The sequence below is a fragment of the Bubalus bubalis genome, chromosome 23 (genome assembly GCF_019923935.1).
Source record: "Bubalus bubalis isolate 160015118507 breed Murrah chromosome 23, NDDB_SH_1, whole genome shotgun sequence".
Classification (NCBI taxonomy): Eukaryota; Metazoa; Chordata; class Mammalia; order Artiodactyla; family Bovidae; genus Bubalus; species Bubalus bubalis.
In genome coordinates this window covers 17,141,234-17,153,403 of record NC_059179.1, presented here as the reverse complement: position 1 = coordinate 17,153,403, position 12,170 = coordinate 17,141,234, and the positions used below count along the sequence as shown (strand labels likewise).

At 43.5% G+C, this 12,170-nt stretch overlaps 1 protein-coding gene across 50 annotated transcripts in view; it reads left to right on the top strand.

The window, feature by feature from the left end:
- SORBS1 (sorbin and SH3 domain containing 1) overlaps positions 1-12,170 on the top strand; it is a 231,492-nt gene that overhangs the window by 104,448 nt on the left and 114,874 nt on the right. For 46 of the 50 annotated variants that reach the window (XM_044935433.2, XM_044935469.2, XM_045164213.1 and 43 more), the window contains one exon: positions 7,313-7,366. In XM_044935433.2, coding sequence (XP_044791368.2) covers positions 7,313-7,366 — 54 coding nt within the window. The remainder of the gene's footprint in view (positions 1-7,312; positions 7,367-12,170) is intronic. The other 4 variants (XM_044935455.2, XM_044935451.2, XM_044935450.2 and 1 more) reach the window with 1 other exon arrangement.

Sequence of the window (12,170 nt, the reverse complement as noted above, 5' to 3'; positions counted from 1 at the left end):
TGGTCTCCTGTGGGCTGGGCAGTATTTTGGATGCACAGTAGGTGTAAAGAAACGCTGTTGGGTTGGTATCATCTGGCCTGTGTTTTAGACAAACATTTTTCTTCACTAGGAGGTTCACTGCCTTTTTTCCTTTTGCCCTGTCCCGCCCAACCAGCCCCTCTGAGCTTATAGACCCCCCCATGGATTTTTTTTTTTTTTGTCCCATGGGCTATAAGGTGATTCTGAGGCTTATTGGGCCATTGTAATGGTCTGGGAATGAGGCAGTGGAATAGAATGGTGAGTGTGAGGATGGAAAAGCAGAGGTGGCTGGGGTGCATGAGTCAGGAGGGCAGAAGAATTGACTAGACAACGCAGCAGGTGTGGGACGGAAGGTCAGGGGGAGGGAGAGAAAGCAATGCACTCAGGCACAAGGGACATTCACCCACCAACACTAATGGGTGCCTGCTCTGAGCTAGGCATCCTGCTGGACGTTAGGAGACAGAGATGAGCAAGACCCTGTCCTGCTGGAGGGGCCTCGCTGTCCAGAGGGCTTGATAGGAGGAGTGGAGACTGGGAAGGCAGGGTGGGAAAAGATGAGTAATAGCCTTGGCAATCAGTTACCCTTTTGTAACTGATTACCAGGACATGTTGCACGTTTGGTGAGCATTTAGTACACAGTACACAGGACATGTTTGGTGAGTGACATCAGAAGTTATAAGGAGAAAAGGGCACTGACCAGTTCATGCATTAGCTGTGGAGGGTTGATTCTCATCTGGAATTCAGTGTCCATTGCCAGGAGACCAAAGGTGCCCTGAGGAGGAAGAAGGATATGAGGCTAAGTAATACTCCGTTGTGTATATGTACCACATCTTTATCCATTCTTCTGTCAATGGACATTTAGGTTGCTTCCATGTCCTGACTATTGTAAATAGTGCTGCAATGGAATAATGCCATTTGCAGCAACATAGGTGGACCTCGAGATCGTCATACTGAGTGAAGTAAGTCAGATAGAGAAAGACAAATATCGCATGATATCACTTATATGTGGAGTCTAAAACAACACAAATGAACTTATTTATGAAACAGAAACAGACTCACAGACATAGAAAACAAACTTATGGTTACCTGGGGAAAGTGGGGGAGGAGTAAACTGTGAGATTGGAATTGACATATACACACTACTATATATAAAATAAATATAAATATAAAATATATAACTAATAGAGACCTGCTGTATAGCACAGGGAGCTCTACTGAATACTCTGTAGTGGCCTATATGGAAAAAAATCTAAAAAAGTGTGGATATATGTATGTGTGTAACTGATTCACTTTGCTGTACAGCAGAAACTAACACAACAGTGTAAATCAGCTATACTCCAGTAAAAATTCAAAAGGAAAAAAAGAGGAGTAGGAGGGAAACGGGGCTTAGTAGATGGAATGAAGAGCAAGACTACGGGAGACTTTTTCTGAATCTGTTTTTGCACCGAAATAATGAGGGCGTGTGTTAGATTTCTGTTTCTTTAGTAGCCATAGAGCCCATTCATCCAAGGAAAGCTCAGCAAGAGTAAATGAATGAAATCCATAACAGCACGGCTATCCTAGTAGCCTGAGGGGCTCATGGAACTTTCTTCCAAAACAGGTGGAAAACTAGGCAAAGGGGCTAAGTAACCTGCACGGATCCTTCTGGTTCTAACAGTCCATGTGAAATCCTCCAGGAAGTGAGCATGTAGTTGGAAAGGAATGAGGACACAGCTCAGGGTCCTCTAGATCTCTAAACTCCTAGAAGAACTACAGAGGTCCCATTCTATTGTAGAAGGAAGAGCCTCATGACTCAGTGTAATGAGTCTGCTGCAACACTTAGAAATCAGGACCAGAAAGTGCTTGGGGGAGGAGGAAGGAGTTAACTGTCTTAAATTCAGTGGAAAGGTCAGTGAGGCCCCTACCGCTGCAGAAACTGTTGGGCTTGGCCATGTGTGTGCACTGGAAACCTTTCTGAAGGCCATTTTAGATAATTGGTTAGAACGGAAACCATATTGGAGGGTTTCCAGGAGGAAATGGGAGGATGTGGGGGATGGCCTTTCTGATGTGTTTTCCTATTGCTCTCTCTCCAGAAGCATCAGTCTTTTCACAGAAACCATGCGCTTGTTGTGTTCTGAGCCCCCTACCGTGTCATGGAATTCCAGGCTGAAGTTAATGTCAGGGTCAAGTTTATCCTAACTTCCTCCCCTTGAAAGGAAGTGTTAGCAACTCATTGTTTATCCTTTCTGGCTTTCTGAAGAGTCTCTGCGCCCTCTCTAATAATGTCGAGAATACATTTGAAGAGAAATGACTTAACTAGAGGTTGAGAAGAGGATGAACTGTCAAATAATTGGAGAAACATGCCTTTGCTGGTGGATCAGCAAATATAAAAGCAGTAAGGTCAAGCATGTATTGTGGGCTTTGTGAGCTGTCCATATTATTCTTTTCAAGCCATTGGAAGTACCTGCAAACATAGTTATAGATAGATAGTTCTAGATAAATAACTATTAGTATAGATATCAAGTCCCAGATTGTATTGCAAAGCTGAAGTATTATCATAGTTAGGTTGAATGGGAAACTAGTTTCTTGTAGGGAAGCTATAGTGGAGTTAAAGACAGTCTTTGGTTATTTTGAACATAAGACTTGAAAGTTAGGTTCTGAAGACCAAATAGAGATGGGGACAAGGTTCATAACTGAACACTAAATGCTCAGTTCCGAGGATAACACAGTGTCACCCTTCCAGTATCTTGCAGGTGTGTGTGTGTGTGTGTGTGTGTGTGTGTGTGTGTAAAGAAGCAATGGAGACAAAACACCAAAAGTCATAGGGAGCATGCTGTGTGGAGGTCACCCAGGGGCTCATTCTCTTCCAAGAATCTTTGCTGGACCTTGAATTCATTTTTACAGACAAACTCAACTCCTCCCTTGTCATATATTCCTGAAATCATCCATATAAGGAAGGACCTTTTTTCCTTTCCCAATAAACAGTCCATATTTAGTTATTGGAATCTGTTTCAGCTGGAAACATGAGCATAACTTTTGCTTTTTAGTAATTATTCACTGTGTCATTAAGACTTATCTCAGAATTATAGGGTCGTGGAATCAGAGACTGATGGTGCAGAACCATTAATTATTTGGATGCATTCTTAACAAGACTGGCTACTTCACATCTTGTTCTTTTGGTGGAATGTCTGTGTTGATGTGTGGTGTTTTGACCAAGTACAGATGTCCCGACAGTCCAAGGGGGTGGAATGATGGCTTGACCCTACCTGGCCCACCCAAGCTGAGACACTAGGTTCCTGCAACCCCCCCAAGGGATTGCTGCTCCCTTGCAGTGGTCCAGTTTTGCCACTAGGCGGCACTGTCCATCTTTTTGGCTTTTACCCAAAAGCCCTCTGCCTCCTTTGGAGGGGACTTGGGGGAGAAATTCCAAAGATGTGCCATCATGTTCTCAACCGACTCAAACCCTTTACAGCTTCATTTTTAAATAAACAGTAAGTGTCAGAGGTTTTTATGTAAGATAAACTCTCACATTCTACATACGATGGTAATACTCGGACTGTCTCTAAACAAACTGCCTGGATTAGATTGAGACTTCCAAAGCCTTCAGTGTTCTGCTCAGCCTCAGTTTGTGCAGCTTCCTGATTGCATCCCCACAGCCCTGACTCTGAGCTCTTCAGGCCATGGGGACAGAACCGATTGCTGAGCCTCTTGGGGTTCAGCTGTGGGTGGCCTTACTCAGGAGAGAGGGATGATGCCTCTCTTCTCTAGCAAAACCTTGGGGGCCCCCTCCTCCCCCTCATCTTGTGCTGCTTGGGTTGCAAACATCCAAACATTGCCTCTGGCTAACTCAGACTGAAAGGGGGATTTACTGGCAAGATCTCAGGTAGTTTGGAGTTAGCCAGAAGCAGGAGAATCACCCTCAGAACAGGGGCAGAAATTCAGAGAGGCTGAGCTGGTGGACTCAGAGCCAACACAAGGCCCTAGAATAGTCTGGGTGGGGTGTCGTTGCTGTTTCAGCCACCGCCAGGGCCGGGACACCAGGCACCGTCCTTGGTACAACTGCCACTGCTGCAGTTTTTATTTTAAACTACCCCCTGCTTCGTGTCACCTGCTGCCTATGTAAACAATGAAGTGAGAGCACAGAGCAGAGTCTACTACCCCCACAGTCTCTGTGTGCGGAGCTGGTAGCTGCCTAGACATTGCCATCGCTGCCTGCTACTGTCGTACAAGTTCCTAAGGTCCAGGAATTGTGTCCTGCCCTGGGCCCATTCTCTTTCCATCTTCTTGCAATCCTGCCACTAAACTGTAGACACTTGGCCTGGGGAGGGTCCCCACCGCCCCCACCGAGGGCGCTACACCTGGCATCTACTCTGGTTGGTGGATGTTTGAGGCAAAGTGATGGTTAGTATTTGGGACTCTGTCCCTGCCCATATATACTTAGACCACTTTTTAAATAAGGGTTGGGCTGACATCTAGAAGCTACTAGTATCTGTACTAAGAAATATAAAATGTACAAAGGGTGACCCACTTATAACAGATGGTCAAGACTCAACACGTATGAGTTGAGGCATCCTTTTTATTTGCTTTATAAAACATTTCCATTTCTCCAGTTCTCCACTTGGAGACTCTCCAATTCTCCAATTTCTTCTCCAGCCTAAGAATGCTATTGTGCTATGTACTTTTGAAAAAAAATTGAACTATAGTTGATTTACAATGTTGTTAGTTTCAGGTGTACAGCAGAGTGATTCAGTTTTATATGTATATTGTGTGTATATATAGTTCCCTGTATCATACAGTAGATTCCTATTGTTGATTTCATATATAGTAGTATGTGTCTGTTAATCACAAAATAATTTATTCTCCCCTCCCCACTTGCCCCTTTGGTAACAGTAAGTTTGTTTTCTATGTCTGTGAGTCTATTTCTGTTTTGTAAATAAGTTCATTTGTATCATTTTTTAGATGCCACATAAAATTAATATCATATGATCTTTGTCAGATTTACTTCGCTCAGTATGATGCTAAGTCCTTCCATGTTGCTACAAATGGCATTATTTCATTCTTTTTATAGCTGAGTAGTATTCCATTTCTGTATTTATTTTTAAAATTAAAACAAACTGTGCAGAGGGAGTTGATAAATGAATTATGGAATGTTATAGCCATTAAAATGATGAGTATGACTGTAAAAATCCAGAAAACTGTTCATAAAATATTTGAGAACTGGAACACAAAGCTGTGCAGACATTGTTTACAACTATGTAAATACTATTTATGCAGATGAAGGTTAGAAAGGATTGCAAAAGAAAAATACTCTCTATTAAGATAACTGCATGGTTGAAACAAAAACGTTTCTTCAGTTGTGCTTTAAAAGTTAAATAAAACCTTGGCATAATTATTACAATTATTTAAAAAGTAAAGCATTTGGATGATATCCTGACATCCTTTTTGGCCCTGGGAAGCAAACGGAGGTATCATAACCAAGATTGGAAACCGCCCGCGCGTACAGAACACAGCAGGTTGTGTTCTTAACTGAAAGAGTGAATGGTCCCACAGCTTAGAGAACAATCGGAGGGGCAGTTGAAGGTCACGGGTAGTCCCAGGTGTACGGGACAGTGACAGAGGCAGAATTACTGCTCTTTTGAGCTGAGATGGACTTAGAATGATTTCCCTTTTGCCCCCAGGTTCTGTGCAGTCAATTCCAAGGGCAGTGAACAAGGTAACTGCCCAGAAAGGAAACCAGTGCCTGACTTCAGTGTTAAAAAAGGAAATTAAAGCATGTCCCTTGGTGCAGACCCTGGGACCATACCATGACCTTATTACAGAATTCATGAACTGGGAAGCTGATGGCCTCTACACCATTGTGTCTTACATTTGAAAGTACATAGAGACCAGCTGGAGATCTTGTTAAAATGCAGGTTCTGATGCAGCTGAGGAAGGGTTTGATTTCTAACTTTCTCCATTTTTCAGTAAGTTCCCAGCTGATATCAGTGCTGCTGGTCTGCAGACCACATATTAAATAGCAAGGTTCTTCATTTCTTGAAGACTTGCCTTTCAGATTGTCCTTCAGATGTGTTCAGCTAGACATTGTGTTCAAAATAAGTGTGAGAACTGTGCCTTGAAAACTGCAAAACACTGCTGAGGGAAATTAAAGGAGATCTGCATAAAGGGAGAGAGTCTATTCTCATGAATTGGAAAATTCAATATTGTTAAAATGTTAATTTTCCCTAGATTGATATATAGGCTCAGCATGTTCTCATTCAGAATTCCAGCAGGCTTTTTGTAGTTTTTGTTTTTGGTGAGAATTGATAAGATGGCTCTAAAATTTTTATGAAAATGTGAAGGACCTAGAAGAACCAAAATGGTTTTGAAGAAGAATGAAACTGGAAGACTCACATTGATTTCAAGACTTACTATAAAGCTCTAGTCATCAAGATAATGGATTAGATAAAGACAGATCCATGGAACAGAGTCCGGAGATAGACCCACACGTGTATGGCCAGTTGCTAAATTGTTTTATGCTAAATGAGAGAAGCCAGGTACAGAAGGTTACATATATTATGACACCATTTAGATAAGATTCTAGAAGAGGTACAACTATAGTGACAGCGGCCCAGTGGTTTTGGGGGGACTTTGGATGGGACCTTATTAAATGAGAGGGTTACCATTTACATACCAGGAAGTGGACGGCATTCCCACCTCAAGGCAGTAGAGTGTCTTTCCTACGTGCCTGGGCCTTCAGGTCAGGCTCTCTGGGTTCCAGAAGCAACTCTCACATGCGCAGCAAGCTGTTCACCTCTGTATGCTTTGCTCTCCTCATCTTTGTAAACTAATACAACGCTAGCACTTACCTTGTAGAGTCTTTGTGAGGATCAAGTGAATTAATATATTAAGGCACCTACAGCATTTCTTTGAGCATAATAAGCTATATATAATCTTATTATTAGTCCCCAGTAACCAGTTTGTGTTGTGACTTACTTCTCTGTCCTGAAAGTTTGTTCTTTCCTTCACCCTCTCCCCGATCCACAGGGACTTGTGTAACGAGGTTTTTAATAGAATGTTAGAGGTGGAATGGATTCTTGGATAGTATCAAAACCAAGTATGGGTGATGAAACAGAGGTCAAGGAGGTTGTGTGATGTGTCCAAGGTCATGTCAGTACACAGCCAGTTAAGAACCGGAAGCCTGGCTAAGTGACTCCTGGCTCAGCCCCCTGGTTTTATCAAGGCTTATATGGTGTTTGCATTTTTTAAAGTGAACCATAGGGATTTATCTCGAACCTGCCATTCATCAATTCCATTGTGTGTTTGTGTTTTTCTGCAGAGCAGTACAGACCCCAGTTGCAGAAGACTTGTCTTGTCACCACCATGAGCTCTGGTAAGTCATTTAATATCCTGTCTTTCTCTTCTTGACGAATCTACAAAGCTTGACCATTTGCTCAGAATTCCCACTTACTCTTAAGGCCCCAACTGTGTTTCATTTTTTATTTTTCAAGTGCTGGGTAGGTGCCAAAGCTTTGTCATAAATTGTCATCATCACCTTTATTAGTAATGATTTATTGAGTACCTACTGTATATTAAGAACTACACTCTACGCTTTACATGTACTATGTTCTCAACTTTATAATGGGTTCCCTTTCCCTCTATTTGACAACTTTATTGAGATATGATTGATATACAATAAACTTCATAGAACCATTCAACTTCAGCTTCTTCAGCATTACTGGTTGGGGCATAGACTTGGATTACTGTGATATTGAATGGTTTGCCTTGGAAACGAACAGAGATCATTCTGTTGTTTTTGAGAATGCACCCAAGAACTGCATTTTGGACTCTTTTGTTGACTATTAGGGCTACTCCATTTCTTCTAAGGGATTCTTGCCCACAGTAGTAGATAATATGGTCATCTGAGTTAAATTCACCCATTCCAGTCCATTTGAGTTCACTGATTCTTAAAATGTTGATGTTCACTTTTGCCATCCCCTGTTTGACCACTTCCAATTTACCTTAATTCATGGACCTAACATTCCAGATTCCTATGCAATATTGTTCTTTATAGCATCGAACTTTACTTCCATCATCAGTACGGTTCCATAGAACGGTTCTATGAAGACCTACAAGACCTTCTAAAAGTAACACCCCAAAAAGATGTCCTTTTCATTATAGGGGACTGGAATGCAAAGGTAGGAAGTCAAGAGATACCTGGAGTAACAGGCAAGGTTGGCCTTGGGGTACCAAAATGAAGCAGGGCAAAGGCTAGCAGAGTTTTGCCAAGAGAACACACTGATCATAGCAAAGATCCTCTTCCGGCAATGCAAGAGAATACTCTACACATGGACATCACCACCAAAATCAGATTGATTATATTCTTTGCAGCCAAAGATGGAGAAGCTCTATACAGTCAGCAAAAGCAAGACTGGGAGCTGACTCTGGCTCAAATCATGAACTCTTTATTGCAAAATTTAGACTTAAATTGAAAAAAGTAGGGAAAACCACTGGACCATTCAGGTATGACCTAAATCATCCCTTACAGTTATACAGTGGAAGTGACAAATAGATTCAAGGGATTGGATCTGATAGAGTGCCTGAAGAACTATGGATGGAGGTTTGTGACATTGTATAGGAGGCAGTGATCAAGACCATCCCTGAGAGAAAGAAATGCAAAGAGGCAAAATGGTTGTCTGAGGGGGCCTTACAAATAGCTGAGAAAAAAAGAGAAGCTAAAGGCAAAGGAGAAAAGGAAAGATATACCCATTTGAATGCAGAGTTTCAAAGAATAGCAAGGAGAGATAAGAAAGTCTTCCTCAGTGATCAGAGCAAAGAAATAGAGGAAAACAATAGAATGGGAATGACTAGAGATCTTTTCAAGAAAATGAGAGATACCAAGGGAACATTTCATGCAAAGATGGGCTCAATAAAGGACAGAAACGGTATGGACCTAACAGAAACAGAAGAGATTAAGAAGAGGTGTCAAGAATACACAGAAGAACTGTACAAACAAGATCTTCATCACCCAGATAACCACAATGATGTGATCACTCACCTAGAGCCAGACATCCTGGAATGAGAAGTCAAGTGGGCCTTAAGAAGCATCACTATCAACAAAGTTAGTGGAGGTGATGGAATTCCAGTTGAGCTATTTCAAATCCTTAAAGATAATGCTGTGAAAGTGCTGCACTCAATATGCCAGCAAATTTGGAGAACTCAGCAGTGGCCACAGGACCAGAAAAGGTCAGTTTTCATTCCAATCCCAAAGAAAGGCAACGCCAAAGAATGCTCAAACTACCGCACAATTGCACTCATCTCACACGCTAGGAAAGTAATGTCAAAATTCTCCAAGCCAGGCTTCAACAGTACATGAACTGTGAACTTTCAGCTATTCAAGCTGGATTTAGAAAAGGCAGAGGAACCAGAAATCAAATTGCCAACATCTGCTGGATCATGGAAAAAGCAAGAGAGTTCCAGAAAAGCATCTACTTCTGCTACATTAGCTATGCCAAAGCTGGTGATGGACAGGGAAGCTTGGCGTGCTGCAGTCCATGGGGTCACAAAGAGTTGGACACAACTGAGCGACTGAACTGAACTGACAGTAAACTTGGTATTTTAAGTGTGTGTGTGTGTGTGTGTTCAGTTACTCAGTTGTGCCCGACTCTTTGCGACCCCATGGACTGGAGCCCACCAGGCTCCTATTTGATCAATGCTGACATGTATATACACCTTGATGGCATTTCTTAATCTGAGTGACTGTAGCAAAAGTAAACATAGTGACCATAATTGCCCCACGGAATGAGCTAATCCATCGCTGCCTTTATCAGGGCAAAACCACCCTTTTGCTATGTTTTTGGTAGTAAAAATCAAAACCTACACAACTGAGCAGTTTTTAATTTAAAGTTGGAGTGGAACACCTGGGCTAGGGAAGACAGAAGGGAATAGGTAGGTCCCTGCTTGTGGTACAGCCAAGAGCTGTCAGCTTTCCAGCCAGGATGTGCGGCAGAGAAGTTTCCATCTGGAGATCGAGGCCCACCTTGGCTACTGAGTGCTCCCTGGCACTTCCCGAGGCCTGCAGGTGGGGTGGGCCACAGGCTGACCTAGTGCATAGCTCACTTAGGCGCCTCCGAATCCTGCAATGTCTCCAGAGTGTTATCAGAGACCTCTGGAGGAGAAAACCAATCCTTCCGTGTATTCACATTCACACGCCCTTTCAGCTGAATCCCAACCCTTGCCGGACAGCGTGGGCTTATTGGGAGGAGAAGGGCCCCAGGTGGATCAGCTCAGGGCTACAAATACCACCCTGCAGGCTTTGGCCTGTAGTGAACCCCTCTGTAAGATGAACATCAGGAAATCATCGCCTAATGGGGGTTTGTGAGGATTAAGTGAGGCAACACTTCTCAAGTGCTGAGCTCTGTGCCCAAGGCCTGGCCAGTGTCCCGCCCGTGGGTCATCAGCCCAGCTTCCAGCCTTGCAAGGAGCAGGACTGGTCTGGTCCTTGACTCCGTGATGCTTCTGCTTCATGAGAAGGCTGCATCCCTTCCTTTCCCAGGACTCCAGGGGGGCTCAGGCATTGCCAAGAGCCCCTGCTCTGTAACTCTGGGCTTTTTGTTCTTGCTTTAATTTAAAATAGGCCAGCACTTCCCCCCAACACCCAGAGTTTCTTGTCCTTCTAATATCAGGATTAACCTAAACTGGCATCACCATTCCTGGCAGAAATAAGGGCGGAAGAGGCGGGCAGGGAGGGGCCGTGGAGGATGAGGAGATGCCCTTGGGACTTCTCCCCAGGTTTTCCCTTAGGCATGTGGTGCTGAAAGGAGGCATTTCCCAGGAAGAGACCAAGAAATCGGGACCCTTTGACATGATAATTCCCCTCTTGGGAATGTCTGTATTAATTCGAAGGAAACAAAAACATCACCCGCGTGAAGGTGGGGAATGAGCAGGGTCATTCTGTGTGTTTACTTGATGGGAGATTATACCACTCATAAAAATGATCATCAGGAAGAAAGCAGCTATGCAGAAAACAGTTATTCTTAACCTTTGATGGAAAGGGCAGCATGAAGACAATGCATTCTTTTTATACCTAGTTTGAGCTGAGCTGCCAGTCATCAGGGCAGGGCTTTACCTGCTTATCTCATTTTGTTCTCCTGCAGATCCACAAAAGTGGGCATGGCTTACCACTCCCATTGTAGAGATGGGGAAACTGAGGCCCTGTGTGGCAATGGTTTGTCTGGGGTCATCCGGGTAGTGACTGCTGAGGCACCCAACCCCAGGTGGCTGGTCATTAGCATACTGTGCTGCAGAAGTGAGAGTCTGTGGTGATGGAATTATTTTTCCAAATTTCTTCAAGTTTGGTTGTTTGAGTTTAAGGGGGAAAAAAACACAGGAAAGGAAGAACATGGGTCTGAGCCTTGTGGAAGTGCTGAGGCTGCTGGCTTGGGGATGCTCGTCCCATTTTGTTCTTTGTCCCACACCCTGGGGCTACTTCAACCAGATAGGGAGGCTCAAAGCCAGGCCTGCAGTCCTAAGAAGGAGACCATCAGGAGAAATGAGGGCAGGTGCATAGGGACGGATCGTTGTTCAGTCACTTAGTCATGTCTGACTCTTTGTGACCCCATGGACTGCAGCATGCCAGACTTCCCTGTCCTTCACCTTCTCCTGGAGCTTGCTCAAATTCATGTCCATTGAGTTGATGATGCCATCCAGCCATCTCATCCTCTCTCCCCCTTCTCATGCCCTCGATCTGTCTCAGCATCAGGGTCTTTCCCAATCATTGGCTCTTAGCATCAGGTGGCTAAAGTATTGGAGCTTTAGCATCAGTCCTTCCAATGAATATGCAGGGTTGATTTCCTTGAGGATTGACTCGTTTGGTCTCCTTGCAGTCCAGAGGACTCTCAGGAGTCTTCTGCAGCAATTGAAAGCGTCAGTTCTTTGTCACTCAACCTTCTTTATGATCCACCTCTCACATCTGTACATGACTACTGGAAAAACCATAGCTTTGACCATATGGACTTCTGTTGGCAAAGTGATGTCTCTGTTTTTTAATACGCTATCTAGGTTTGTCAGAGCTTTTCTTCCAAGGAGCAAGCCGTCTTTTAATTTCACGGTTTCAGTCACTGTCTGCAGTGATTTTGGAGCCCAGGAACATATAGTCAGAGAGAAAAGATGGGGAAGTAAAACAGATGATATTTCTG